The 27616-nt window shown below is 32.1% G+C and overlaps 2 protein-coding genes across 4 annotated transcripts in view; both read left to right on the forward strand.

The window, feature by feature from the left end:
- Positions 1-1314, forward strand: part of LOC127700739 (uncharacterized) — a 52870-nt gene extending 51556 nt beyond the window's left edge. For both annotated transcript variants that reach the window (XM_052204384.1, XM_052204385.1), the window contains exon 6: positions 469-1314. In XM_052204384.1, coding sequence (XP_052060344.1) covers positions 469-662 — 194 coding nt within the window. In that variant the 3' untranslated portion in view covers positions 663-1314. The remainder of the gene's footprint in view (positions 1-468) is intronic.
- Positions 1315-3261: 1947 nt separating this feature from the next.
- Positions 3262-25275, forward strand: LOC127700774 (uncharacterized). 2 transcript variants are annotated; one of them, XM_052204424.1, is made up of 6 exons: positions 3262-3366; positions 12645-12847; positions 13481-14370; positions 14584-14750; positions 16594-16918; positions 23860-25275. In XM_052204424.1, exons 2-6 carry the CDS (start codon positions 12786-12788, stop codon positions 24051-24053), a joined length of 1638 nt encoding a protein of 545 aa, XP_052060384.1. In that variant the 5' UTR covers positions 3262-3366; positions 12645-12785; the 3' UTR covers positions 24054-25275. The 2 variants fall into 2 exon arrangements, with proteins under 2 accessions (XP_052060384.1, XP_052060382.1); XM_052204422.1 differs by lacking the exon at positions 3262-3366 and adding an exon at positions 11163-11202.
- The last annotated feature ends 2341 nt before the right edge of the window (positions 25276-27616 follow it).

Raw genomic sequence — 27616 nt, forward strand, 5'->3', positions numbered from 1 at the left:
TCTGTATCATCAAGAGACCACTGATGCAGTCCCATGACATTGAGACAGCATTCTAACGAAACCAAAAATACAAAAAAAAAAACATACATAGATGACATTCATTAGACCTTTGATCAATCCGTTGCACTTTTAATAAACCGCCGTTTCAGCCAAATTATTGTCATTTTAATAGGTAAAGGGTCAAGCTCTGTGCACGTACATTGTAAAGAATCCTTGAAAAACGTTTAGCTGATCGTAGGTGACCTTTTGTCACATATAATAACAGTCGTTGCCGCAGACACCGTATTGTTGTTTGGCGCCTCCACTATACAACATAACAATGATATGTGAGGTCTGTTCTTATTTCTTCGTTGCCTAAGACGATTAACTTCCTGCATGAGACCTAGGTATTATGATTAGAAATAATTTGTTTTTTCATCTTTTTAAAAGTAAGACCCATGCAAAACTAATATAATATTTATATTACAGCTGATGTATTTGTGACATATGTGAGGGACAAAGGATCAAACCGATTACTTCCGGGTAACTTGTATAACCAGGAGTTGTCCGCCTTTACAAGTCATGATGAGTTAAAGAGGTTAGAAAACAAAAAGAGATGTTTCAGTGTATATGAAACATTTAACAACACACAAAAGGAATCTATTGTCCATTCAATATTATGAGACTTTATAATTTATTAAATTGTCATTGACATGTGTTGACACTTTATTTTCTAATCCTATATATTTTGGAAAACTGGATTTTTTTTACTTTTACTTAGATAACAAACTCTTCACATGATTTTTTGTTGTGTTTTTCTCACATTATGTTGTATTTTGATGTAGTGAGTTTCAGTTTCTATTAATGTGTGAATCCTATTCATGTACTAACTTTCATTGTTTTAAAATGATACATTAATATATATGATACCAATATCAGTACACATGACACATGTTTCTTGATAAACTTCCATCAGATTTGTATGCGAATTAATGTTTGAAAAGCCAATTAAGTAATAAGTTCTGAAACATTAGTAATGCAAAAGTTATGAAAAGGACATCAAAAGCCTTCAATTACATACTATATAATGTGAATATTAAAATATCAATATGTTGTATCATTTAAATCATATCTCTCCAAAGCCTTAGCTTAATGGAGAGCCGATATTAGAAAAAAAAGAAACTGTTGTAGTTTAGTATTGTATTGTATTGTAAATGATAACTAACACATAAGTATATTTTATGTATGTTACTAAATGGTATGCAGTTTCTACATATGCTTGCGTTCCGTGTTCATAGATTTTGACTTTTTTCATATTAAAAGTTACAAAAATGTCTTTGTTGCAGTATTTAGTCCATGCGTTTTAGCATTTGAAAAGACATTTGAAAAGCAGTTCGCATAGTCGTATATTGTATGCTGTTTTTTCATTCTTTTAAAAATAAATGACTTATACCGATGCAAGTCAAATATTTGTTTAAAGGAATTGTCCACACAAATACAATCAATACACCATTAAAATGAAAGCAATCGAAATAGCATTTTCTTCAAATTGAGAAAGACCTGATATAAATAGTAAACATTTTCCTACAATTCAAAAGTCATATCTAACAGCAAAAGAAAGTATAGATTGGAACATGAAAATGGCAGTGGTGTCAAGTCGTTGTTATTTCTACTGTAAACTCGAAGAAGACACATCTAAACTCATTTATGTCGATGTATTTCTTCTTCTTTTTTAGTGGACGCTTGTTTGTCTTGTGATCACTTTATTTTGGTTTATTCCATGGCGTTGTTAGTTTGCCTTTGACTCATGACTTTTTTTAAGTGAAATTACGAGCCGTCAAATCTATGTACTGCTATTTCATGATCGTTCATCATATTCTTAATACTATGATTTTATATATAAACTGTAAAGCACAAACGATGTATAATTTTCTTGTATTTCAATTAAAATCCAACCTTTTACATTGGCCAGGTTTTTTTAAAATGTTCTTGTGTTGTAAAGTAAATATGCGTAGGAAAAAAGGCATTCTGGGCCCTTAAAACTGACTTTATTTATTTAATAACTGAATTTAGTGAAGGGCAACAACATATATTCACACAAATTCACAAAAAATATATATAACTTACTGCTTTTATGTTCAGAATAAATTTTTCCATAACTTCGCAGAGTTGAGATATAGTAGATGTCACTGAATCCTTTATAAAACGGTCATTAAAACCAAGAACAGAGCAATTGTATATTTTTTTCAATTTTATTTCACGATTCCTTTGTTTTTATAGTAAATAATGTTTCACGTTTCTTATATATGGACCCGGGAGTTTAAAAAGAGGTGCACGAACATTAAGGGGCAGCAGTAAAACATTATAAAAATGCAAATTTTCTACAATAAGCCAGAAGCCATGTTGCTCCTCGCCCCCCTCACCACACATACATACTTTATCCGGCCCTAATTATTCGAAACAAATTTAATCTTTGATAACATTCAAATTTGAATTGAATGGAATATATAACAAACAAGGCAATATATAAAATATATGTCTGAAAATGATGCCGTTGAAATATAAAAAAGGAATTGTTCACATCAAGAAAAGTATCTGACATAAGCTAGATGTGACAAGCAACAATATATACAAATCACGGATGCTTTTCTATTAAACATGATATTACGGCATTTATATCAAACTTGTTTAATGTCTTGAAATAACTTTATTTGAACTTGTTTATTGTTTTTCAATCGTAAATGTACTAAAAGACAACATTTTACATGTTTTAACCCATACGACTTTTGTATTTAAAATCAGTCGATAAAACATTGACACTTCTCGAAAAAACCTTGACTGCTTTTGATAAAAACCCGGTAATAAAAATTAATTCATTTTCAAATTTATCTTATTTTTGCAATAACAATAATTTTTGTAATTTGTTTAAATGTAAGGATATACATATTCTATGCATGCATTTCCTTTGTTATTTTAATTTGTATGTACATACAAAAAGTTTTAATCAATATTTTTAATAAAGTTATTTTAAGGCTGAATTAAATTTTTACAAAAGAAAATAATGTATGGTTGTTCATATCTATCTATCACATATACGAACTTGCATTGTATGATCTTATAATTATAATTCAAGTCTCTGTTTCACGTCTTACCAAAAATATTAAGATCATATTCGTGGTCACAAACGAAAATACCCGATCAAATCTCTAAAAGAACAGTATCCCATCCGAACTATATACCTACCGTGAGTATATCCATTGTGAAAATTTATATAATGGGCAGCTAGTGCTATTATACTATGGACTACCTGGTAACACTATGTGACTATATTATAACTGGGGAATATACTATAACATGTGGATTTATAGGTTATTTTCATTGCAAGTGGTAAGAATCAGTTTTATTCTGGACATAAAAGAATCTTAATATTGAACAAATCAGGATATCATTTTTGAAAATAAAATTTCATTAAAGATGCAGGGCTTCTAATTAGTTAAATCAAATGAACGTTTGGTCTTCATATGAACTATCAGTGGCTCTCGCATCAAAACAGTGTAAGGCAAAAATGTCGAACATTGAAAACCAAGAAGCTTGAAACGTGCCTAATATGGATAAGACAATCTATGCATTGGGGTTGATACATTAGTGTTTCGAAATTTTTAACATTTTATATACACAACACATTTACAAAAAAGGATCATTTCGATGATTTTGCAGACACACAAACGTACTGACTACTGTGATAGCCTCGGGGAGGAAACGTTCATCAGCAGTGGCATCGACATAGTGCATGTAAAAACTCATAAAAAGTATAATTTGGTGCGCCAGACGCGCGTTTTGTTTGTATAAGACTCACCAGTGGCGTTGCAATCAGCACAATGACGAAAACTTGTAGTGAGTTTATGAGTGCAATTTGTGAATATACTTCTTTTTGTTAGATTGTTGTTTTCGCTCTTTTCTGTGAAACCCTTTGAATTGAGTAACAGGAGTGAGTCATCGGAAGATTGAATCAACTAGACCACAAGCGCTTAGATACAGGATTTCGATATTGTATTTGTCATTGTTTGCACTAAATATTTTCCATTCTTTATACCACATACTAAACCTTACTGTACTGTTACAACCCCTTATTTTATGTTCCTCATCCAAACGCATCTGGTATACTATCTTTCTGGGTAAAAGCTACAGAGAAAATGGTACTTTATGTTATATATCATCTTTTGGAGAAAACATTTCTATGAAAAAAGCCTGCACTTAACAACTGCATTCAACATTACTGCTAAATATTACTTTGAAGATCTAATTGATTCCTATTAAATTTAAATGTATTTTTGCAGAAATATATAGAGTAAATTTATCTTTTGTTATAGAAAGCTTATTATGATTTAATGAAACTTTAAATATATATTTATATCCTCGGCTTCCAAATATTCGGCTTTAAGTTTCCCGATGAAGGTAAATCCAGAAAAGCGCTTCGGACGCATGAACTTAATATCGTGTTGTTTTCGTTTTTACAGCACTGGGTCGATACCTCTGCTGGTGGACTATCAATCCCCGAGGGTATCATCAGCTCAGTAGTCAGTACTTCAGTAATGACATGATTCATAAAAAACCTTTCTAAAATTTTCCGTTTTTAAATTTTGAAATTGTAAAGAAACTAAGGTTTCAACTCCCTCAGGCAAAGTTGACCTTAATGAATTTGGCTATTTTAAGGTATTTTTGGTCATATAGCTCTCTAACTGTTTCGGTTCTTATACATCCGTGGCTTCCAAATATTCAGCTTTGAGCGTTCCTGATGAAGGTAAATCCAGAAAAGCGATTCGGACGCATGAAATAATAACGTGTTGTTTTCATTTTTTATACAACTCTGATTTATCTCGTATTTTTGCATGTTTGTTTTTCTTTCAACATCATTAAAATAAACAAATTAGAAATAGAGTTTGTTTTTGTCTGGGTAAATTGAGACAACGGTAATTTCCCAATGTTTGAATCTCGTAAATCGATAAGGAATACAAATTAAGGTCATAATGAAAAAACTGAACTCTTCAAGGAGTGGGTGTGTCGATGGATTAACTTAATAACGGTTTAAGTATGGACAGTAAAGATAAAGAATTATACCAGATCTGGAGTATATAAATTCACCACAAACCAGGTGAGACATGTACAGCATGGTTAATTTGCGGTTTAAAAATTTACATTTAGTGCAAACAATGACAGATAAATAATAGAAATCGTTTTGTCGAGCACATGTAAACTAGACCGGAAAAGGTAGTCTTATTGTCTATATTTTCCTGTTAACAATGAAAAGAAAAAGAAATAATTGGGTGTGGTGTGGTGTGGTGTGGTGTTGTACGTTGTAATATTTGTTTTAAGTCAGCGCGTTTTTGTCTCTTAATTAGTTTAAATAACAATGGCCTCTGTAAAAGCGTTTTTATACGCCCGTTTACGGGACGTATTATGGTATACAGTTGTCCGTCTGTCTGTCCGTCGTCAACATGTCGGACATTTACTCAAAAACGCTTTAACCAATTTGCATGAAACTTTGGTGAATTGTTCATATCTTTTGACATGAGCTCCATTTCGATTTTTATAAATTGTCGATTTTACGTTTCCGAGTTATGGGGTTTTCTTCATTAAAAAAGGGGGGATTTTACATTTTTCGCACAAAAACGCTTTCAGTTCTCAAAAACTTTGGTAAATTGTTTATATCTGTTGTCTTTCGCTCCATTCGATTTTTAAATATTTTCGATTTTAAATTTCTGAGTTATGGAATTTTATTCATAAAAAGGGGTGTTTTCTATTTTTTTGACATTATCTTTAAAGTGCTTTGGGCAGTTTTGATTAAACTATGGTGACTGATTTATATCTATTAAGGTAAACTCCCTTTAGTGTTTCATAAATTTCTGATATATATGACATTGAGAAGTTATTGAATTTTATTCTTTGGAAATGGGACGGGTGTATCATGCGCTCATGGCGTAGCTGTTTATTTGCTTTCTTGGGACTAGAGAGCAAGAATTTACTATTCTGTAGATATACAGTCGACAACTGCCCCTGTACACAGGAGCGGATTCAGGATTGTGTTCGGGGAGGGGCGTGGGCAACAAATAGGGGTATGGCATAAGTTTCATGATTTACATATTAAAATAATATAAGATATTTATTTTTTCTCGTTTTCACAAAATTGTCCCTCATATTTTTCTTCATTTACCTTTCTTTCCTTCTTCGTTTATTTTGCCGTTCAATACTTTTTCTGTGTTAACTGGATTGTCTTCCGTTTATATTTTGATTGTTATGTTCAATTTTTTTTTTCAATGCTTAGTCTTAACAGATGAGAGTGGTATTTCATATTTTTCTGTATATAAATTTCGTTTAAGAAAACTTTCCACTCTAAATCCAACTTGGTTTAAATACTGTCATTATAGATATAACATTCATTGTTAATAGTTTAGACTGCTAATATGATCACTGATTATTTTAAAATGGTTAGTCAACATAAAGCGGTAAATGATTTGTTTGTGTAAGAAAGGCTATAATTATACATGTGTGTACATGAATATTAGTCAGACCTTTTTTATCCGTGTATATCATTTTCATTATCCTATATAATTACTACATAATATAGAAGGCAATTGCTATTATGAAACAACTGTACACTTTATATGTCTGTGATTAGGGGGTGCACGAAATTCAACCAAAACTCATACGTCACTCGCTTTTTCATCTAAGCCTTGTCTTTACCCTTGATAGTTCGAACATACCATATTGTTAGATCATGGCCATGCCAATGTCAAGAAATTGATAAACATATGCTAGTAATGTATTTACAAAATAATGTGTATGTGTATAACCATACTTGTAAAAAAAAAATATTTTATGAAGTTTTGCATAGCATATTAGTCTATCTAAAGCGACTCAAGTTCAGTTACAATTATAGTTAAACGGGTTTGAAATATTTCCTAATTGTATTTCAATGTTGAATGTTAACTTCAAAAAGCTAACAGAAAGCAAAATTTACACTTTATTAAACGTCTGTTATACATTAAAAGAGAGGCGAAAGATACCAAAGAGACATTCAATTCCATAAGTCGAAAATAAACTGACAACGCCATGACAAAAAAAAAGACAAAGACCAAAAGACAAACAACAATACTAAATATACAAGATAGAAATCTAAAGACTAAGCAAAACAAACCCCATCCAAAACACTGGGGTAAAAATTAGGACAATTTTATGTGCAAATGTCCGTTTGTGATGTAGGGGCAACTGACAAAATATACACTATTTGAATATTACAATGAATGCAATTCATTTCAATTCAATTATTTAAATAAGGTATATTTATACAAAGGTATTGGATAAAACTCAACATATATAAATCCTTTCCATTATAAGATGGATAGCACAATAATTGGTTTTTACTTATTAAACAGCTACACATCATTTGTGAAATATCGCTAGGGAGTACATTGCAAATGTTACTACTCACAATTCTTATATGTGATAAATAATGTTATTTGGTTATTTGACTCCACATTAATTCCAGAGGTTTGCTTACAAACTATATCTTTGTTCTTTAATATCTAAGGAATCATACAAGCATGAAACATGTCCTCCTTATGATTTGTATATTTAATTCCCTGATACAAAAGAATTTAATTCTGTATTTTAATTAGTAACTTACATGGTTAGGAACGTAAATGTAGATACAACAAATAGAAAATACAAAAATGATGAAAATATCGCTTTATAAATGTATGCGTCTGAAGCGCTTTTCTGGATTTACCTTCATCAGGAAAGCTCTAAACCAAATATGTGAAAGCCAAGTATGCATGTATGCATTAGAACCGAAGCATATAAAGAGTTATCAAAGGTACCAGGCTTATACGTTTACTTTGTGTGCGTTTACTTTTCTACATTGGCTAGAGGTGTAGGGGGAGGGTTGAGATCTCATAAACATGTTTAACCCCGCCGCATTTTTGCGCCTGTCCCAAGTCAGGAGCCTCTAGCCTTTGTCAGTCTTGTATTATTTTTAATTTTAGTTTCTTGTGTACAATTTGGAGTTTAGTATGGCGCTCATTATCACTGAACTAGTATATATATTTGTTTAGGGGCCAGCTGAAGGACGCCTCCGGGTGCGGGAATTTCTCGCTGCATTGAAGACCTGTTGGTGACCTTCTGCTGTTGTCTGTTCTATGGTCGGGTTGTTGTCTCTTTGACACATTCCCCATTTCCATTCTCAATTTTATTTTATAGAAAGTTACCAAAACTGATAGCTAAATCCATCTATGGTCAACTTTGCCTGAGGGAGTTAAAACCTTGGTTTTTTAATATCTATATTTAAAAACGCACAATTTAGGAATAATATTGAATAATTATGACATTACAGAAACACGTACTACTTAGCTGATGCTACCCGCGGGTGCTTTTAGTTCACCAGCAGCGCCTTTAATCCAGTGCTATAAAAAGGAAAATAACAGTTTATAAGCTGTATGCACCGCAAAATCTTTTATTGGTTTATCTTCATCAGGGGTGTTTGAAAGCCAAGGATGTTTAGAACCAAAACATGCGAAGAACTATAGGACCAAAACGGTTTTTTGTTATGAAAAAGATATACACTATATGGTTGACCCATATAACATTCTTTAGCTTTGTTTATCTATAGATTCCTGTAAGGATAAAAGATTATCTGCTGTGAATTGTTGTATATACCTTCAAGAAAATCAGAAATACTTCTAGTTTGAATCTTACTCACCCCCAAAAAGTTAGACACACATATCCAATCAAACCAGTTGCTCAAATGAGTACTTTTTCATCCAAGTTTTGTAACTTATTTACCTTATTACCAACACTTCATAACCGTACATAAACTCTAAATGGCACATCCGATTTTTGTGTAAAATGCAGTAACTTTTACTTTTTCCATTACAAATCCAGACAGAGTTGTTACATTCACGTCATTTGGTTTCTGGTTGACAGATGTCTCATTTGCAATCATACCATAGCTCTTTTTTAATAAAGAGAAAAATGCAAATAACTAAGTATGCACCGCCTACAATAGTAGTGTGTCTGTCTGTCAGTCCAGTTTCCGATCAATGTTTTGTATTGTTTGAGGTCATTTGTCAGAAAGTTGTTGTAAACTCAACTTGAAACTTTTAAATACACAAGTTTATTTTTAAATGGAACTTCTTAAAATAAATGCAAAATTCGAGTTTTGACATAGATTGTGCTGTTGACTGAATTGGAAATAAATGTGACCGTGCGTATACTGGTCAACGACCAGTTACCGTTTATTGCCTTTTTATTCAACAACGGAGGCGTTGCATAAAAATAACATACTGCAAATATCATCAGACAAATATTTTTACATCATTTAACTCTGTTTTGTGGGATCCGATTTAGATAGGATCTGTAAAATGAATGCGTCGAGGGAAGTGACGTATACAGTTCATAATCTGAAAAGTAAGGGAACCTTCAACATTTTCCTAATTAATGGTCAGAATGTCTTTATGTTTGGTTCAATTGACATACATTCTTTTTGCTACACAAAAGAAAAATACCTGTTCATCATTAATGTTCCGATTAAATGTAAATTCTGTCATTTAATCAAAATATTCAAAAGTGACGGTTACTGGTCATCGTACTTCTAAAATGTCCCGCAAAAACTGGCATAGTAGTAATCTTCTTCTTTTTTTTGTTTATAAGACGAATTTAAGGTCCAAGTCTTTAGTGATAAGTCTAACTTTTGGTAACACTTGCATGTAAAAAGAATATTTCCCTGAAGAGTTTCTGATTAAAGTTATTTGAAAAATGCGAATTTCTGACGGTAACTGGTTCTCAATCAAAAATGTTGAGTTCCTTTTAGGTAAGGTAGTTATCCATGAAACTGTAGTATCATCAATTTGTAGGCATGCATATAATTGTGTGAACTTATTCTAGTAAGATGTACATCAAAATACAACACCCAGATTGGGCGTTAAACAACATAGAATATGAACCTGGTATAAGAATGATAGTTTGTTTAAGGTAGTTTAACATAAAGTTGTAATCACATCTTGAAACTCAGTAGACATGTTCATAAGTATGTGATATTTAAATAAAGAGCTGCGACATCAGCGCATTATCGCCCCTCGCTTGTTTAGCTTGTCTTTATGATTTAAATGAGTTTATATGATCAACTAGAAATACTGTGAGTACAACAAATAGATCCCCCCCCCCTTCCCAAAAAAAAGACATGTGTACATAGTGTTATCCATTGACACAAAACAAGAACAATTTGACAATATTAAGGCTACCTCAAGTTTAACTAAGTGGTCTTTATTTTGTACCTATACATTTCAACGAATAAAATTTCATAACTCCGCAATGTCATAGAAATTTATAAAAGACAAAAGGGAGCTTATTTCAATAGATACAAACAAGTCACCAAAGGTTCATGAAAATTGTTCAAAGCATTTTTGAGTTTTAGTCAGAAAACTGGAAAATACCCCTTTTTTATAAATAAAATCCTATAACTCGGTAACGTTCAATCTAAAATTTATAAAAATGGAAAGGGAACCTACGTCAATGGATTTTAAATTATTCAAGTACCAAGTCAGGAATATGACAGTTGTTATCCATTCGTTTGATGTGTTTGAGCTTTTGATTTTGCCATTTGATTAGGGACTTTCCTTTTTGAATTTTCCTCGGAGTTCAGTATTTTTGTGATTTTACTTTTCACTGAAGTTTCATGAATATTTTTGAAAGCGTTTTTGAGTTATTGTCCAAAGTGTTGATAGACGGACGGACGGACAGACGGACGTCTTTTAAGACGGGCGTAACAAAATATTTATGATTAGGGTTTTGATCCATATTTTGCAGTTCATTGTCTGAACATGAAGAGTGGGGCATGATGTCAAAGGAACACATATTCTTTCTTATGTAAAAGATTGGCTTGAAGTTGTAACATTTAAGATTTAATTATTCATTAATGAACCTACTGTGTAAGAAAAAAAACCTTCTTGATCGAGATACAAATGCAAATATGAATAAAAGGAGATATAACGTACAGTACTTGTTATTGCCACCTCATTTAAAAACAAACAAAATATGATTTCAGGAGGTCAACATACAGCCTTCAACTGAACACAATTAAAGATCTACCGTCAACACGATATCTTTTTAAATGACAAAAACCATTCAGATATGACATAATGTACATTTAGATAACAGTTGGCGACGTTCGTGAGTTTTAATAACTTTTAAGCTACTTTTTAAAAGTATTAATTTCACATTTCGAACCTTATAAAATATTTAATATAAAGTATTTTATGCAAAAAATAAATAATTTTTTTTTCATATTTTAAAAGGATACAAACAGTTTTGACGATATTCCATTAAATGTTGATTAGTTCTAAATTTGGAATGAGTCTTTTGAAAATAAAAAAGTAATGTGTATGGTCATGATTGTCATACCCGCCTTTAAGCTTTAAGCTAAAAATATCAGCTTGTTCCATTTTTTTTATTGAAAGTGCGCCATTATTAAATAATTCAATTGAAGTAATAATACTAAACATGCTCAAATATATTTTTTTTTCAAATTTTTGAAAATGTCTCTCATTTTAGGGACTATTACTCATTTTTGGAATAGAGAGGCGAGAAAGATAACAAAGTCATATTCAAACCCATAAGTCGAAAACAAACTGAAAATACCATGGTAAAAAACGAAACAACCAGAAGAAAATAATACCAGTATACAGCACACGACTTAAAACACTAAAGACTGAGCAACCCGAACTTAACCAAAACCGGTGGTGATCTCAGCTGCTCCGGAAGGGTAAGCTGATACTGCTCCACATCCGTCCTAGTGCTCGGATAAGAACAAACCCGGTGATGAAACTGTTCCATATTCGGTGGGTTCTGCACTCTCATTTATTTGATCTTTTTCATTCTTCTACATTGCATGACATGATGTGTTTAGACATGTGTACTGTAAATATCTTTATAGTTCTATCACTTTTATCATCAATGTTGTATGCAACCTATGATATGAATTAAATGTTTTAGCTGAGTTAGTTTTCAAACATATATGAGAACAGTCATATTGGTTAACTTTTAGTAATCATAATATTTATATATGAAGTCAGAAATTGCAAACACTTTCTTATCCACGTTTGTCTGATATAATGATCTCTGCTTATTAAAGGAAGACTGCCTATTTTATGCACATCTGTTCTTTGTTAAGGCAGTTCTGTCAAGATCTTCAGTGATGTCGATATGGTAAAAACATGTGATAAGAATAAGACCACAAGCAAACGTTTTTAATGAACATTGTAATTATTTAAATGCCAACAAATCTATGTATGGAGTGGTATGGGAAAATATGATAAAACACTGGTAGCCATTATACTCATTCAATAGACTTTCTTTACCAATTTTATCAATATCAAAATATTGGCTGCGAAAATAGGGGTGATTATTGAGAAAGCCCAATTACTCAAAGTAAGCGGTGAAACTATTCACTGTAAACTCTCTCACAACAACACTTCGTAAATTTAAGGAATTTCAGGCAGGTTCAATGAATTGATTCAAATGTAACATTTCCTTGTGAAAAACATTAAGAAAAGAAGATACTGAACCTAGCTGTTGTACTTTCAATACGACTGATATTTTGTCTTTAATTTTAGAAATGCTTGAAAATGTCTCGAAAATAGCAAAAATCAAGAACAAAAGTTTGTGAAGAAGATAAATCAGAAGACCATTACCTTATAAAGACAACACATTATCTGGTACACAGACAAACCGATAAGTCAAGCCCAGATTCCAGAATGCCATCAGACAATCATCATTTTTACAAACACCTATCTTCATTATTATTTTTGTTTTTAGGGTAAATATATATTTCTAATTATTTCGTACAGATTGTTGATCAAGAGCAGACAATTTGCATAAGGAAGTTAATAAATAAGGGTCACGTTTATCAGTGAGAGATATCTGTGAAAAAGATATACTTCAGACTGTATTCGAAACCGTGCACTTCGTAATATTATTGAAGTTTGGATATATCAAAAAACGATAGAATGTTTTAATAATTTGCCAAAACTTAGTGTATATCATCCCATTTTATGTTTCTGAGCTTTGTTCAAGTAACAGATTGTCAGAAATTTTCATATATTGTGACTTTAGAAAGTAAAAAGCATTAATGGGTTCACGTGACTCGTTTTTTATAATTAATTGTTTCGGACGCATGAGATTTAGGAAGTATTGTTTTCATTCTCAATAGGGTAGCAAATAACATAAAACCGATTTACTTGCAAACATTTTGAATGTGTAATTGTTCAGATTGAGTATGTCATATTTGGTTAAGGAAACCACTACCAAATAATGATGCAGTTCCACAAGTAATATATGACTTTTTTGGGTTTAAAACGGGAGCAAAGTTTTAATAAGTTTTTTCCTTAGTAGTGGTTCAGACAAACTTTTTCTGTAAGCATACTTACACTATCACTTTGTTTAATTTCAGGATATTGGTGATCTTAATTTTGTCATTGTATACAAAAGTTGATACTTTACAGTCCAACACTCAAAGTTTGCTGGAAAAAGTCAATCAGTTAGAGACAGAGTCAAATGAAAAGTTTTCTAACCTTGTAAGGGAGACAAAAAGTTGCACTTCATCAATACAAAGAATTAAAAGAAATGAAGAAAGAATGATAGATACCAGTAATAAAATAAGTGATATTCTACTGTCAGTTGGATCAATAAGAAATGATTTTGAAACAAATATAACAAAAATGAAAGAAATGTTGAGCAAGGAAAAGTCTGATTTAGATTATGTGGTTAAAAAAATAGAAACTGTTATAACAGAACAAAATAATGTTAGGACAATGAAGGAAGAGATGATTACTGTGAAAAGGTCTATTGAACAATGTCTCACTTTAAAAGATGATGTCATTGGCAATGCTGACAGATTAAGAAATGTGAATATGCAGATGGAAAAATTCAACATAGATTCATCAATTCTTCAGCAAAAACACAATCGGTTCAGTCAAAAGATACACGATAACTATAAAAAAATGATTCAGTTAAAAACATTTACTCAAAAGTATGTTTTTGATAATGAGGCATATATGCACAGTTCTTTTGAAATGCTAAAAAAAGATGTGGAAAAAATATATCAGAATATTTCTGCCATTGATATTAACTTAAGCACAGGGTTAATTATGTTAGACAACTTTAAGCTGTTAGTGGAAACTGTACAACAGGTAAAAATAACGAAAATGGAAGTTAAATTAGATAAAACACAACATTCATTCAGTTCTTTATTAACGGAAGTAAAAACCCATGGTGAAGAGATCTCAACAATACTAGAAAGATTACAGACCTTGAAGAAAACTACTGAAATCTTAAGTATGGGTAGGTAGATTAATTCACAGTCAATTTTTCTTTAAATTCACCTAAAATTATAATATAAAGGTAATTGTTTTAATTTCTATTCATTGAAGAGTTTGTCTTCAACGCAGGGAGAGAGAAGGTTCCAAACAAATATATTAATCAGTTATTGCTGGTTCTGTTTGACGATATAGAAGATTTAACTAGAAAATATATGCATCGTTCCTTTTTTCTTAGATATTGGAGGCAAATGGTTACTGGTACAGACAATGACTGTTCTTTTAGTTTTGTTTGTTTTTACCATATGTGGTGCTCAGTTTTATAACAGTAAGACTAAGATTGGCGAAATGGAGAAGAAAATACAATACCTTACAGTAAACAAGGATAAACCATCCTTGCAGTATGTTAGTACACTATAATACTATCCAATAATAAAAATTATATTTACTGATCGGTGCCAAACGTAAGGCTAATAGTCACCATTTATGCAAATGTTTGGAATGTGGATGGCGATGTATCAGTCACTTATTACAAAGGTGCTGCAATTAAGTTTTTGACCATTCAGTCTGTCAGTCATTTTTGTTTTCGGATGTTTTTTTCTGATAACGTATATTGGATTGCAACCATAATTCTCTAAATGGTCACATAAAATGATAGGAAGATTCCTATTGTTTTGAAGTCACTACATTCAAAGTCAATGTTAAAGTTACTCAAAATAGTTCAGAAGTTGTACAGAAAAGTGGTTTCCGAAAGCTCTTTCATATACGCAACAAGGGATTGCAACCTTACTTTGAGTTTTTGAGTCAGTTGTGTTGTATGTCTGTGATTTATGTTTTCACAGCTTTTGCTGCTGGATCCAAATTATTGTCATATTAACCAGTTATGTCCATTTGTGTTGCTCACCCAATTTTGTCAATATAACGGAACTATAAACAACTGTCATTAAAGTGGGAGGCTTAGCTGTCGATAAAACTAAGTTTAACCAACCACTTTCCTCGGAAAATGCCAGTAACAAGTCAGGATAATGATAGTTGTTTTACCATTCGTTTGTTTGGTTGATATAGTCTAACGTTTGTTTTATCAGGTTTTTATGGACTTCCTCCTTTTTGAATTTACCTTGGAGTTCGGCATAATTTTGTTAATACCTTTTTGACATATAAACATCTCTATTGAGAGGACGAAACGTTATAGTTTTGAGTTTGAAGTTCAAGATCAAAGTTACTTAGATAAGACCAAAACCTTTGCAGAAAAAAAGATATTTCCAGATGCTTTATAATTTTGTTTATAAAACTGATGGCACCCTAACTCGGATGATAAGATGGAAATCATTATGATTTGAGGTCAATGGGTTTAAGCTGAAGATTGTGAAAGATATACCACTGTTTATGCAGAAAAGTGATATTCAATTGTTAAATCTTTTTTTATTTATTCAGTTTTCAGTCTTAGGTGAAAAACAAAGTTACTTGAAACAGATGTTTGACTGACAATATCATAACAGAATAATCATACCTATAGTAATCAGAAGACGTATACCAGCAGTTCTATAAGCTCTTCCCTTTAATGTTCTTTAATTACATTTTGGCTGACCTACCCAGAGGGCAATTGTGATATTTTATTATCACTTCTAATCAGTGTGTTGTTGCTTAAATTTAGTAAAATAAACTCTTCTAATACCACTAGGCCAGTTGTATTCAAACTTAGTCACAATCGTTCTTGGAGTATTGCGATTCAGAATTGTATTTGATATTCTATCGGTCGACCATATTGATTCGGTCTATATATATATATATATAATCAAAATAAAATGATTAGTGCGCAAAATTAATTTTTCATGTGTTAAATAACCCTTTCAAGGCCATAGAGATGCCTCTTTTGGTGACCTTTTTTAACTGAATTTAAATTTTTGATTCGCTGTCACATTTTAAATTTTATTTTAATGCAACTTCATCTTTTATATTTATTTTGAAGGCACATATGCTATCAGATGTTTTTTAAGTGGGTGTTGTTCGAACATTCTGATAAAAATAAGCAAATGCACATTAAATCAACTGATTTGTGGAATTTTGAAGAATATCACCGTTAAACATAACAGTACATATAATTTTTGTTAAAAGTTTAAGAACTCGGCATGTAAAAATCAACTATTCTTACCGCCAAAATTTGTTTAAATAGCTATCAATTAGAAGTCAAATGTTAAGATTTTTCATACTCAGAGTCATAATAAAAAATTAAAAATTTAATTTCCAGGAGTCCCTCAGTATTGTTGAACAAATAAAGAGAAAACAACCAGAGGAACTTGAGAACATGTTCTGTGTAATAAGTTTCAGTCAAGAAACACACAACAAACATAGAAGAATAACAAGACCTAGTGTGGAGGGTCGACTGAGGATAAAAAAAATGGACGAAGCAGATTTCGTGGTAACCAATGATAAAAGTGTGTTGAATATACCACGCTGTAAAGTTCTATTGGTGTTTGTGGACCACAATCAGAAAGATGTGATTTTAGAGACCCCAGGTGAAGATGAAGAAGATATCAAATTATTAACCGTACAGGCCTGCCGTAAAATCGGAGGTAGGTTACATCATGACAGAATAATCAATAAGGCGTGCTATCATATCACATGACGACGTTACAGTCGGACTTTTTGATGTCACATACGCCCGTTGGCTGTATTTCCTGGCTAACGAAATGTAGCCACATTAGATTAGCGACAGCAAGAGGATTGAAAATGAGAGGCGAAGGATACCAAAGGGACATTAAAACTTATAAGTCGTAAATAAACTGACAACGCCATGGCTAACAAAGAAACAGACAATGAATAGTACACAAAGCACAACATACAAAACTAAAGACTGACCAACCCCACCAAAAACTGGGGGTGATCTCAGGGGCTTTGGAAGGGAAAGCAGATCCTGCTCCACAATTTTTTGGTTGAATCAGAATGATTTATTTGATAAAATACGATATATTCCTCCCTAAGAAAAATACTTGTACTAACGTTGGCATTCTTTTTTATGAAACAAAGCAGGACCAACTCTTTCAATTTGTCTTTTAGTTTCGATTGGAGAATTCTTGTGCAAAGTGTGAAAAGGTTAATTGTTTTATACTATTGCAAGACGAAGGAGTCTTAGATTGTATGTACTCTAAAAAGATCTTTAGATTGTTTTAGTATCCACATCTTTTTCACGCCACCTCTAGAATAGGTAGTTTCACAATAACTTTGATGCCCGGCTTTGATTGCTAATAAAATTGATGTTGAAAATTAAGAAAGAGGTTTCGTGGAGCACTTGGAAGACGAAGCAATAAAATGTTGGTAAGGACACTTATGTAGTTTAGATATCCAATACAGTGAAGGAAGATCCAGTTCTTCCAAAGGAACATAAAACAGACCTATGATTATCCAGGAGTATGCAATAACACGAACCCCTCCAAAACTTGGAGGTAAGTCCGATATTTCAGAAAGGTAAGCAAGTCCTACTCCAAAAGTGGCACCAGTCGTCTTATTCATTGCAAGTATGTAACAATAGAGAACAAGAAGACAGGGTTTTGGTTACGACAAGTGAACGAATTCATGGTCATTATCTGAAACACAGACATTCCAAAAATTTCATCCAAACCTTAATTGCTTCCGTAAACCTTACGAAGGGATGACTTTAACTTTTCCATTTGGACCATTGATGCAATAGCGTCAATATAAGCAGTAACCCTCTTTCAAGGAAATCAAAGTCTGGAATATCGTATCAACTGGGAGATATATACTCAATAAGCAGGCGCTGCTTGAATGTTGCTAAAAGAAAATGAAAGTTGAGAATTAGAAAACGAAATCATGTCTTGAGTCGTCAATGCTAGTTCTCAACCGACTCATAATGTCATTTTGAATTGAAATCAAGCTTTGTAATAGACTTAACTTTAATTGTGGTATCCTCAATTTTAAATTCGTTTTGAAAGATACAGTCGAAATAGTCTCCAAAATCAGTGAAGGACATTATATATATATAGCGAAACGTCTGTGCTGTTATACCGGAAAGAGTCTCGTCTATCGTTTGTAATGTAAAACGTGTTTCTATTTCAAATTGTACAGTCAGTCAAGTTTCAGGGTAAGAACATTTACCTGACCGATGGTGAATTAATTTGATGATGTTTTAGGGTTTGATAAGAGTCAATTACCAATCCGCTATTGATATAACTCATCAACGTATTTTATTGGAGTAACATGACAAGTGTCGCATGTGGAGCCTTGGAGGTGTTTGTGTTGCTAAGTCTTTAGTTTTCTATGCTGTGTTTTGTATACTGCTTGTCCTTTGATCTTCTTTCATTTTTTGCCATGGCATTGTCAGTTTGTTTTCGACTTAGGAGTTTTTTGGTATATTTTGCCTCTCTTTTACAACATTAACAACAGGCAAATTTCTTTATGTATAGGGAACAATTTGAAATGATAAGGAAGGGCTAGTAATATGTTAAACATTTAGAAAACGAATGAATACCGCTACATCTAGCTCCAGAGGTAAAGGATTTAAGACAAACTTGTGAAATTTTAAGATTTCCGTCATAGCAGTTGAGTGCTTAGTTATCGATGCAGTTTGTCTGTAGTCGAGTCATCCGGTTTACTTCATTTTTCAGGAATACTCGACTTCCCGGACTTTTCCGGTTTCCTCGTCACAACACGTGTATTAGGGATTGCCTCTAGTTTCTCGTAATCTGCTCTTACCAGCGCTCGTCCTTTTTCAGAAATACTTATTTTTAAGTTGTGAATATGCTGTTCTAGCATGCCCACTTCATCGTCCTGTATACTCCCGTTATCAAATATATCGGACGTCGGATCCGACACATCGATTACATCTGCATACGACATCTGACTTTAACCAAATTCATTTATCAACTGATAGCTTTTTTATCGCGCTATTTTTAGTAATAGACACGTGAATAGCCGGTTGTGTAAAACTAAAAAAAATTGAAATTTAGTCGCCAATATGAAATTATCAAATTTAAAAACTAGATATGAACGTACGAATATAAGATTGTATACACATTTTAAAAAATCAAAAGGAATACACATGATTGGCATGTCACAAAGGATGAACCTCTCTGCCAGAACACACAACCTTAGTTTTCCGTTACCAACAGCAGAATGAAAAAATCTCAATTCTTTAAAACACAAGTCGACAAAGGAAACAATCAATTATCGTTGTTTTAATAATAAATTCATAACAAGTTGTTTCATAAAATTAATGTAAAGAACTGAATTTATCTGAACGGTATAACGTTTATTTCTTAAATCTCGAGTCGCCAAATTTATATTTTGAATTTTATTAAAAATAGCACGTTTGTTGTGTTTTTATTATGAATTCAGGAAATAAAAGTTTAACTTACGACTTTCTACCTAGAACTTATTTAAGGAATAGTTTCAATAGGGGAAGGATACAGTTTGCAGAAACGTTTTTTGAAGTGTTTGTTTATCATAGCTAAGGTTGCATCAACTTGAAACCTAGTAAATATATAAAAAATAAACAAATATGGTATGATTGCCAATGAGACAACTATGCATAAGAGTCCAAACTAAATGGATTAAAGCAACTATATGTCACCGCAAAGCCTTAACAATAAGGAATTTCATACTATAATCAGCTATAAAAGGCCTAGACATCACAAATGTGAAACAATTTAATCAATAAAACCAACGGCCTAATTAATGATCAATCATTAACCAACGACAACAAGTGAATTATTATTGTTATCCATTCGTTTGGTGTGTTTGAGCTTTTGATTTTGCCATTTGATTAGGGACTTTCCTTTTTGAATTTTCCTCGGAGTTCAGTATTTTTGTGATTTTACTTTTTACAAGCTCATGACCACAGACAAGCACTTATAGAATTGCAGGGTTATACGTGATTTTTTTTTATTAATTGTTTTTGGCTTTTTACTAGCTGTCAGTAACTGCGAGTAGTCTCAAATCGTACTTTCTTGTTTATTTGACCTGTTGATACTAATTGTAATGCTTTAATGTTATTTAATGTTTACTTATTCAGGGTTATATCTGGTCTATATACCAGCTTTGATAAGTGTTTGGTATTACTATAAATTTTCACTTCTTCGTACTATGAACATCAAAATTATTTATTTTGATAAAATATTTCCTTTCTCCTTTTGAACTGTACACGTATACCTAACAACAAAATTATTTTCATTTACCTGTGTTTAAAGTAATTGCAAATGGCTGATATTTTTGTTCAAGCATATTGTTTTTCTTAAATTGTTTAACATTTCACAGCGGTATAACATGTTACTTTAATTATTCTTCCCTTAGTTTATTTATTTTGTATTTTCATTGTATCATAGATCAAATTTATTTGTTCAGTGTATGTTCACTTGTGTTAATATGTCTTTTGATTGAGTAAAGCCATTTCAATTGATATTTTATAGTGTGTCTTTCTATGTTGTGATGTTACACTATTGTTTCAGATAAGGGTGAAGGTTTGGTACCATTCAAAAGTTTAAACCCGATGCAATTGTTTGCACCTGTCCTAAGTCAAGAATCTGATGTTCAGTAGTTGTCGTTTGTTGATGTGGTTCATAAGTGTTTCTCGTTTCTCGTTTTTTATATAGATTAGACCGTTGGTTTTCCCGTTTGAATGGTTTTACACCAGTAATTTTGGGGGCCCTTTATAGCTTACTGTTCGGTGTGATCCAAGGCTCCGTGTTGAAGACCGTACTTTGACCTATAATAGTTTACTTTTATAAATTTTGACTTGGATGGAGAGTTGTCTCAATGGCACTCATACCACATCTTCTTATATCTATTAACATGTTTTTTGGCGCTCAACCCTACCCTAATCTGGAATAGTGATTTAACAGCTCTATATTATTCATTATGAAGTGAGATGTTTAATATATATTGCCAAATTATTGCTTTGAACCAGATTTCGTGGTTTAACGAACATGCGAATGACAATGTTATAGCCGAGTAGGTCATGGTATCCTATTGAAACATATTGTTGTTATAGTTCTGATAAATTTTTATTGAATCACCTTTTCGTCGCAAAAGCGAGACGTACTAATCCTACGTTCCGTCACCGTTGTTACCATTTTGGTTCAGTCTATGGTTTAAGTTTTTGAGACTTCAATAACGTTGCCAAATTTTTATGGTAATTTATGAAACTTGGATGGACGCTTTTTTTGTGATAGCATTCAGAGAAAACGTTTGAAAATATTATTACACCTTATTTCATTTTCCTGATACATACATATAATAAGTTGGGAGGGTTTATACTAAAAAAAAGGAGAAAGCATCGTAATTTTTACGATATCGTTCTATCTAGAGGTCCTCAATTTAAATACGATCCATGAACACTTATTGGTCCATTAGATAAACATTCTGAAAATCCATTTATTTTTATAAAGCAATAAGAACTTTGAATATTGCCTTTATCGGTAGTCACATTGATTTTGTTATCAATAAAGTATATCAAATAAATATATTTAACTATACAATTCTGAACAATGATGGTTTTACATCCTGTATATTTTTGCAATGCACAATCTCATGCTAATCTCTTTATGTTTATGATGTCTTTACAATAAATCTGCTGTATGAGTACTGATTGATATTTTAGTCTGGAGGAACATAATTTAAATGAATTATTAGTTGAAGTTGTCTTTGAACAAGCTCTTCTTTACTGACAGTACTCTTAAATCGGTATTTTGTATCTTTTGGTTCTCTGTTTTTTTATTACAGTCGAACCTCGTTGTGTCGAACTCGGTTGTGTCGAAAACTCGGAGGAGTCGAAGTAATTTCTCGGTCCCGGTAAAATTCCAGTTTGATCAATGCATAATTACCTCTGATGTGTCGAACTCGGTTGATTCGAATACTCGATTAAATCTAGTAAATTTTATAGTCCCGTCGATATGAAGTTAATGTAAATTGACCCCGATGTCTCGAAGTTCGAAAGTAAGAATTATCTCTGGCTCAGAATAGAAACAAGATAAATAATACTTTATTTTTGGCCGAAAATTATTGTACAAGTTCATTTAACAAATAATTTATACATATACAAGAAATAGAGTATACAAAATTGCGGGCCCTACACAAATAACCCGCATAAGTTAAATCTAAACTCACTAGTACAATAATTAAAAATTAGGGATGGGCGGGAGGGTAACTAATCGAAAATATATCTTATAATGAATACAAAATACCTTAAAAGTACTCACTGAACAGATACTATTGATAGTACAGAATTACGAAATGTTGAAAGAAACGAACTTCGCATATAATTATGCGTTTTTAGAATTAAAAACTGAACAATTTTCGAAAGATGCAGACCTAATGATAAAATTCAAATCGGAATTATTTCTTATGTAACCTAATCATTTTCAAATTACTTGTTTGTATAACAGTTAAAATGACATGTTTATGGTGGCCGGTAATTAGCACCTTTGTTGATCGTTCAAGCGGAACGTTAGTGTGTTGAACATATTTCACATGAGATGAAAACGAAACAAATTTAAATGACACAAGCCGAGATTAAATGAATCGTTAGAATTAAAACTCGTTAATTACATAAATAAAAGGATTAAGACAATTATGATAAATTCATGATTATTTAATGTAAAGTAGAGGACCTCATCAGAGACAGTTCAGAACTTATTTCGTTCCGCGAGTGATTTCAAAATTTATAGTGACTGACCTTTGTAAATATTTGTGTAGACTATTGATTGTATTTGTGCATGATTTGTGTTTGTACTTGTATGTTTAATTATTATGAAGGACCATAAATGGAGATTGAATACACAATCATAAAGTGTCATTTCGAAAAAGGCAAACTGTTCAAAGTATCTAGTTTACGCAAATTCATACCGTGTTTCATGCATTTAAAAAATATGACGACACACTCGACCTCGGATCAGTCGAACCTCGGATAAGTCGAATACTTTGATCCGGTCCCTTCGACTTCGTAGTTTATTTCTGTGCTGCTTCGTGTCGATTTGATGAGTCTATCACTTTCCTTTCCAACTTATTCTAACAGTTTCTTCTTATGTTGTGCTGTTATACCACTTTTCTGGGTTAGGAGCCGGGTTTAGCGCCTAATTCCGCCACTAATTTTATATGCTTGTCTTTGTGATTTACATTTTATCATGTCGGGGTCTTTTATTGATTACCATAAGTATAAATATTGCTCATTGTTGATGTCTGTGCTATAACATTAAGTTGTTTACTTCTTTAGTGGATAGAAGTATCGTTGGAAATCATACCACCCTCATTGCGTGTTTGCAGTAAAAAAAAACACATTAAGAACCTATGTGTGCATATCATTAGTACAGTTAGTTGCATGATTTTGGTTAATAAGTTGTGTAAGTTAAATAGTTAGCGAAAACTATTGGGATTCAATGCACTCCCTTACTGTTATACATGTACTGCACATATTTTATTCAAAGCCATTTGTTTACTGACTCATTGACATATACACCACACCTTCTTTAATCATATAATCATGATTTTAGTGACTTTTTTTCAGGCGATGTGTTTGTGATATATGTAGGTGATGAAGGATCAGAATCGCTGATGGCAGGATGTCTTTACAACCCACAGTTGACAACAGTAGCAGAACATTTTGAACTCAAACAACTTGAGCAGAGAAACCGAGTTATAACATGCCATGAGAAGTTCACCATTACACAGCGAGAGAAAGTTGCTCAGGCTATTGCTTGATTCGATCAGTTCACACACTGTTGAGGACAGAGAATGGTCTTTTTCCTTGTTGTTTTTTTGTTGTTTCTATGACTAACTAATTCTGAAAATTATGATATAAATGTCCGATTAAGTAATGTAAAAACATGCAAGAACATCAATTTTAATACAATTTTAAAGTAAAGGTTGGACCACTGAGTTTTGCTTGATTTTACTACAAAATAGAAAATATTAAAATTGAAAGTTTAGTTGTTGTAGATAACTTTCATCAGGGACGATGAAACCTTAACATTTGAATTTTAAGAATGTATCAAAACGTTGCTACGTTTTGAGTTTATTGCGGAAAGAGACATAAGAAGAATAGCCAAATTCATCCCAGGTCAACTTTGCCTGAGGGAGTTGTAACATTGGTTTCTTAATAATTTCTGAATTTATCACCGAATTTTTTATATTAACGTTATAAACCATGTAGTATACTGCACATTCTTTTTCGTCAGAGATTTCATCTAATGTTTTCATTATCAAAGAATTCATCTAATGTTTTCATTATCAAAGAATTCATCTAATGTTTTCATAATTAAAGAATTCATCTAATGTTTTCATTATCAAAGAATTCATCTAATGTTTTCATTATCAAAACAACTTATAAGTTCTTGTCTACAATAAACATTTTTATGACAGAGTACATTATTGATAGGGTTTATTCTTTTGTCAGTCTTATCTATTCTGTTTTCGGTAAAACATGTGCATATCAATATTCCACGTTAATTCCTTTATAGATTTTCAGGGCGTGTATATGGTCTTTGTGACTCTACTTCTTTTCACAATATGTTTTTGCCTTGATGTTGCCAATATTAGACTCCAATCGGGAAAAAAATAAATGTATGTTGGTGGAAACTCTTGACCGACCATAGATTCTTATGAAATGTATGTTTCGATTAATATGCTACTTAATCCAGAGACTTGGCATTTATCTATTATGAATTTCTCTTTTGACTATATGGGTAAAATATGAAGAAGATTCCTCTCTTCGAAATTTTTTTCTCATTTGCATTGTGATGATAGCTGTACAATGCTTGCTTTAAATCTAAACATTGTTATGCTTGGAACCTCTTGGGTGCTACTGGCACATTGCAGTCTCTGATTAGATTACAGGTAGTATTTTGATATACTTTTAATTTTATTTACAGGGAATTATGGAATTTAAATATTGCCTTTTTGTTTTGTCTGTCAAGAGTATTCATATATAAAATTGAGAATGGAAATAAATATTTGGATAAATAAATGGATATATATCTTTTATAAAAAAAAATTCTATTGTGATTTTAATTTTAAATTTGCACATATTTTTATGCTTTATTTGATGAAACTGTTTATTTATGATGTAGTTCTATTCAAATGACCTTTTTACACACGGTCAAATAACACTGATCACTTACATAGACTAGAACTTAGATTTCACTAATTCGAACATGCTTATAGTCTTTTAATGTTGCTTTTTGTCTATTTCTTCATGTTAGTTATTTTTGGGCTTCGTGCCGATTTATTGAGTTACTATTAAACAACTGCCAACTGATTTACTGTTACATAACTGTCTCAGATAAGGCAGACGAAGAGCGCTCACTAACATGTTTACCCCGCCACAGTCTTTATGTACCTGTAACGGAGCTCCCAAGTCAGGAGCATTTAATTCAGTGGTTGGCGTTGGTTCATCTTTGAACTATTTGTTTTTCGTCAATTGTTTTGTTATAAATAAGGCCGTTAGTTTTCTCATTTGAATTGTTTCATGATATACATTTTGGTAGCAGGTAAGACATTTGTCCATATTTGTATAATTTTATTAAAATAGAAGAAAACTTTAATGTATGTCAAATGACCTGTACAGGATTAAGAACAACTTCAGTCAAAAATATTTTATTTACTATGCTCAAAACATTTTTATTTTTTATGAACCATGAATATTGTACATTTACAAATAAACCAAATTAGTTATATTAATGTTAACAAGACTACTCTTTCATAGATGACAGTTGTCCAATTTTTTTATTCATTTATCCTGCTGTCCATTTTCACTTGAATCCCCACCATCCGTTTAAAACAGTCTCTGGATTAAAAAAAGTCAGTAAGAAATTGTGTTCCTTATACATCTTATAACAATTTTTTCATTTTAAGATTGTTTTGGTTTTTTCTTAGCAGAACATGAATATTATATGCAAGACTCAAATCTACGTCTGGTCTCTAATCGACGTCCGTTCCGCAAAGCGACGTCTAAATCTGACGTCAGAATGAAATAAGATTCCAAATCGAAGACCAATTCTATGCCCCTCTAATCGACGTCGTTTTTTGTTGTTGTACTCAAATCGACGTCCACTATTTGCAGCTTCTCTTATCGATGTCCTTTTTACATTCTTGCTGCAATGACGTCACAAAGCGTCCTTTTGCGTCACAACTTATTTGCGCTAATGCTACGTTCGCGCCACTAGTTTTAAAAATGCGTTTTATCAATTGCGCCAAAAATAAAGTATACGATTGCGCCAATTTAAAAAAAAAAGACTTGCCTCCTCCTTTATCTAGGCTTGGGACCAGCTTTCTACACTGGACTGAGGAGTTCAAGTCATTTAAAGGATGTACTTAGGTGAGGTTTAGGAATTTGTGTCAGATGTTCGGACTCCTTGGTTTTTTTCCTTCAATACAGGGTAAAATATTTTGCCCCATAACACCCATTTTTCTTTTCATATAAGACTTCCATAGCTCATAAAAGGTCATTTTCAAAATTTAAGCAGATTCTAGATTTCTTTTCTTTCGATTTGAGACCCAAATAATACCAATGCAAATATAAGGTAAAAGTCCAAGTCAGCCTTTTCCCGCTTTTAAAAAAAAAATAAATATCTTGAAATGGAGCTCCATTACCTATCAATATTTTTTGCTTATTTTGATCCTTAACTAATGCTTTTTTGACTTATAGTATCAATCTTAAATTCTATTTTTTTAAATTTCACTTAAGTACATCTTTAAGTCATTTACTAGCAGATTTTAAAACATAAAACTATGTACAGTCAGAAAACATAACCGGTTATATTAAAGGCTGGAATTTGTAACTCATGACACAAACAGAATCTCTACGGCTGAGTTTTCCGCTGGTATACACTGGCAAAAATGCCACACATGTGTACATGCGTGACACATGCGTTTCACATGCGTGTCACACGCATGTGAAAGAGACGTTTCATGCCACGCATGTGACACATGTGTGAAAAACACATGTGATACGCATGATACACACATGTGATCATGCGTTTCACATGTGAATCACATGCGTAAGGAAATACACCTGTGATACATGCGTGATTACTACATGTAAAAGGCATGGTGCCTGTATTAAATATTTTTCAAAATGTCCTCCTATTTGTCCAATTACCATGATTGTTGACATGTTTCTCAGTTCTCATGTGAATTACATGCAATTTCTAACACATTTTTCTAACACATGCGTTATACATGTGTTTTCTCTATATATACACAGGCAAAATGAAATTAAGGTGAATTGAGCATCAATCACACAAATTCACAGTATTTGAGCAAAT

This window comes from Mytilus californianus, unplaced genomic scaffold (assembly GCF_021869535.1).
Source record: "Mytilus californianus isolate M0D057914Y unplaced genomic scaffold, xbMytCali1.0.p SCAF_5, whole genome shotgun sequence".
NCBI lineage: Eukaryota > Metazoa > Mollusca > Bivalvia > Mytilida > Mytilidae > Mytilus > Mytilus californianus.

Coding starts and splice junctions, on each gene's coding strand:
- LOC127700774 (XM_052204424.1), top strand. CDS start 12,786: ATGCCATCAGACAATCATCATTTTTACAAACACCTATCTTCATTATTA. Junction 12,848..13,480: donor TTATTATTTTTGTTTTTAGG/GTAAATATATAT, acceptor GTTTAATTTCAG/GATATTGGTGATCTTAATTT. Junction 14,751..16,593: donor ATAAACCATCCTTGCAGTAT/GTTAGTACACTA, acceptor TTTAATTTCCAG/GAGTCCCTCAGTATTGTTGA.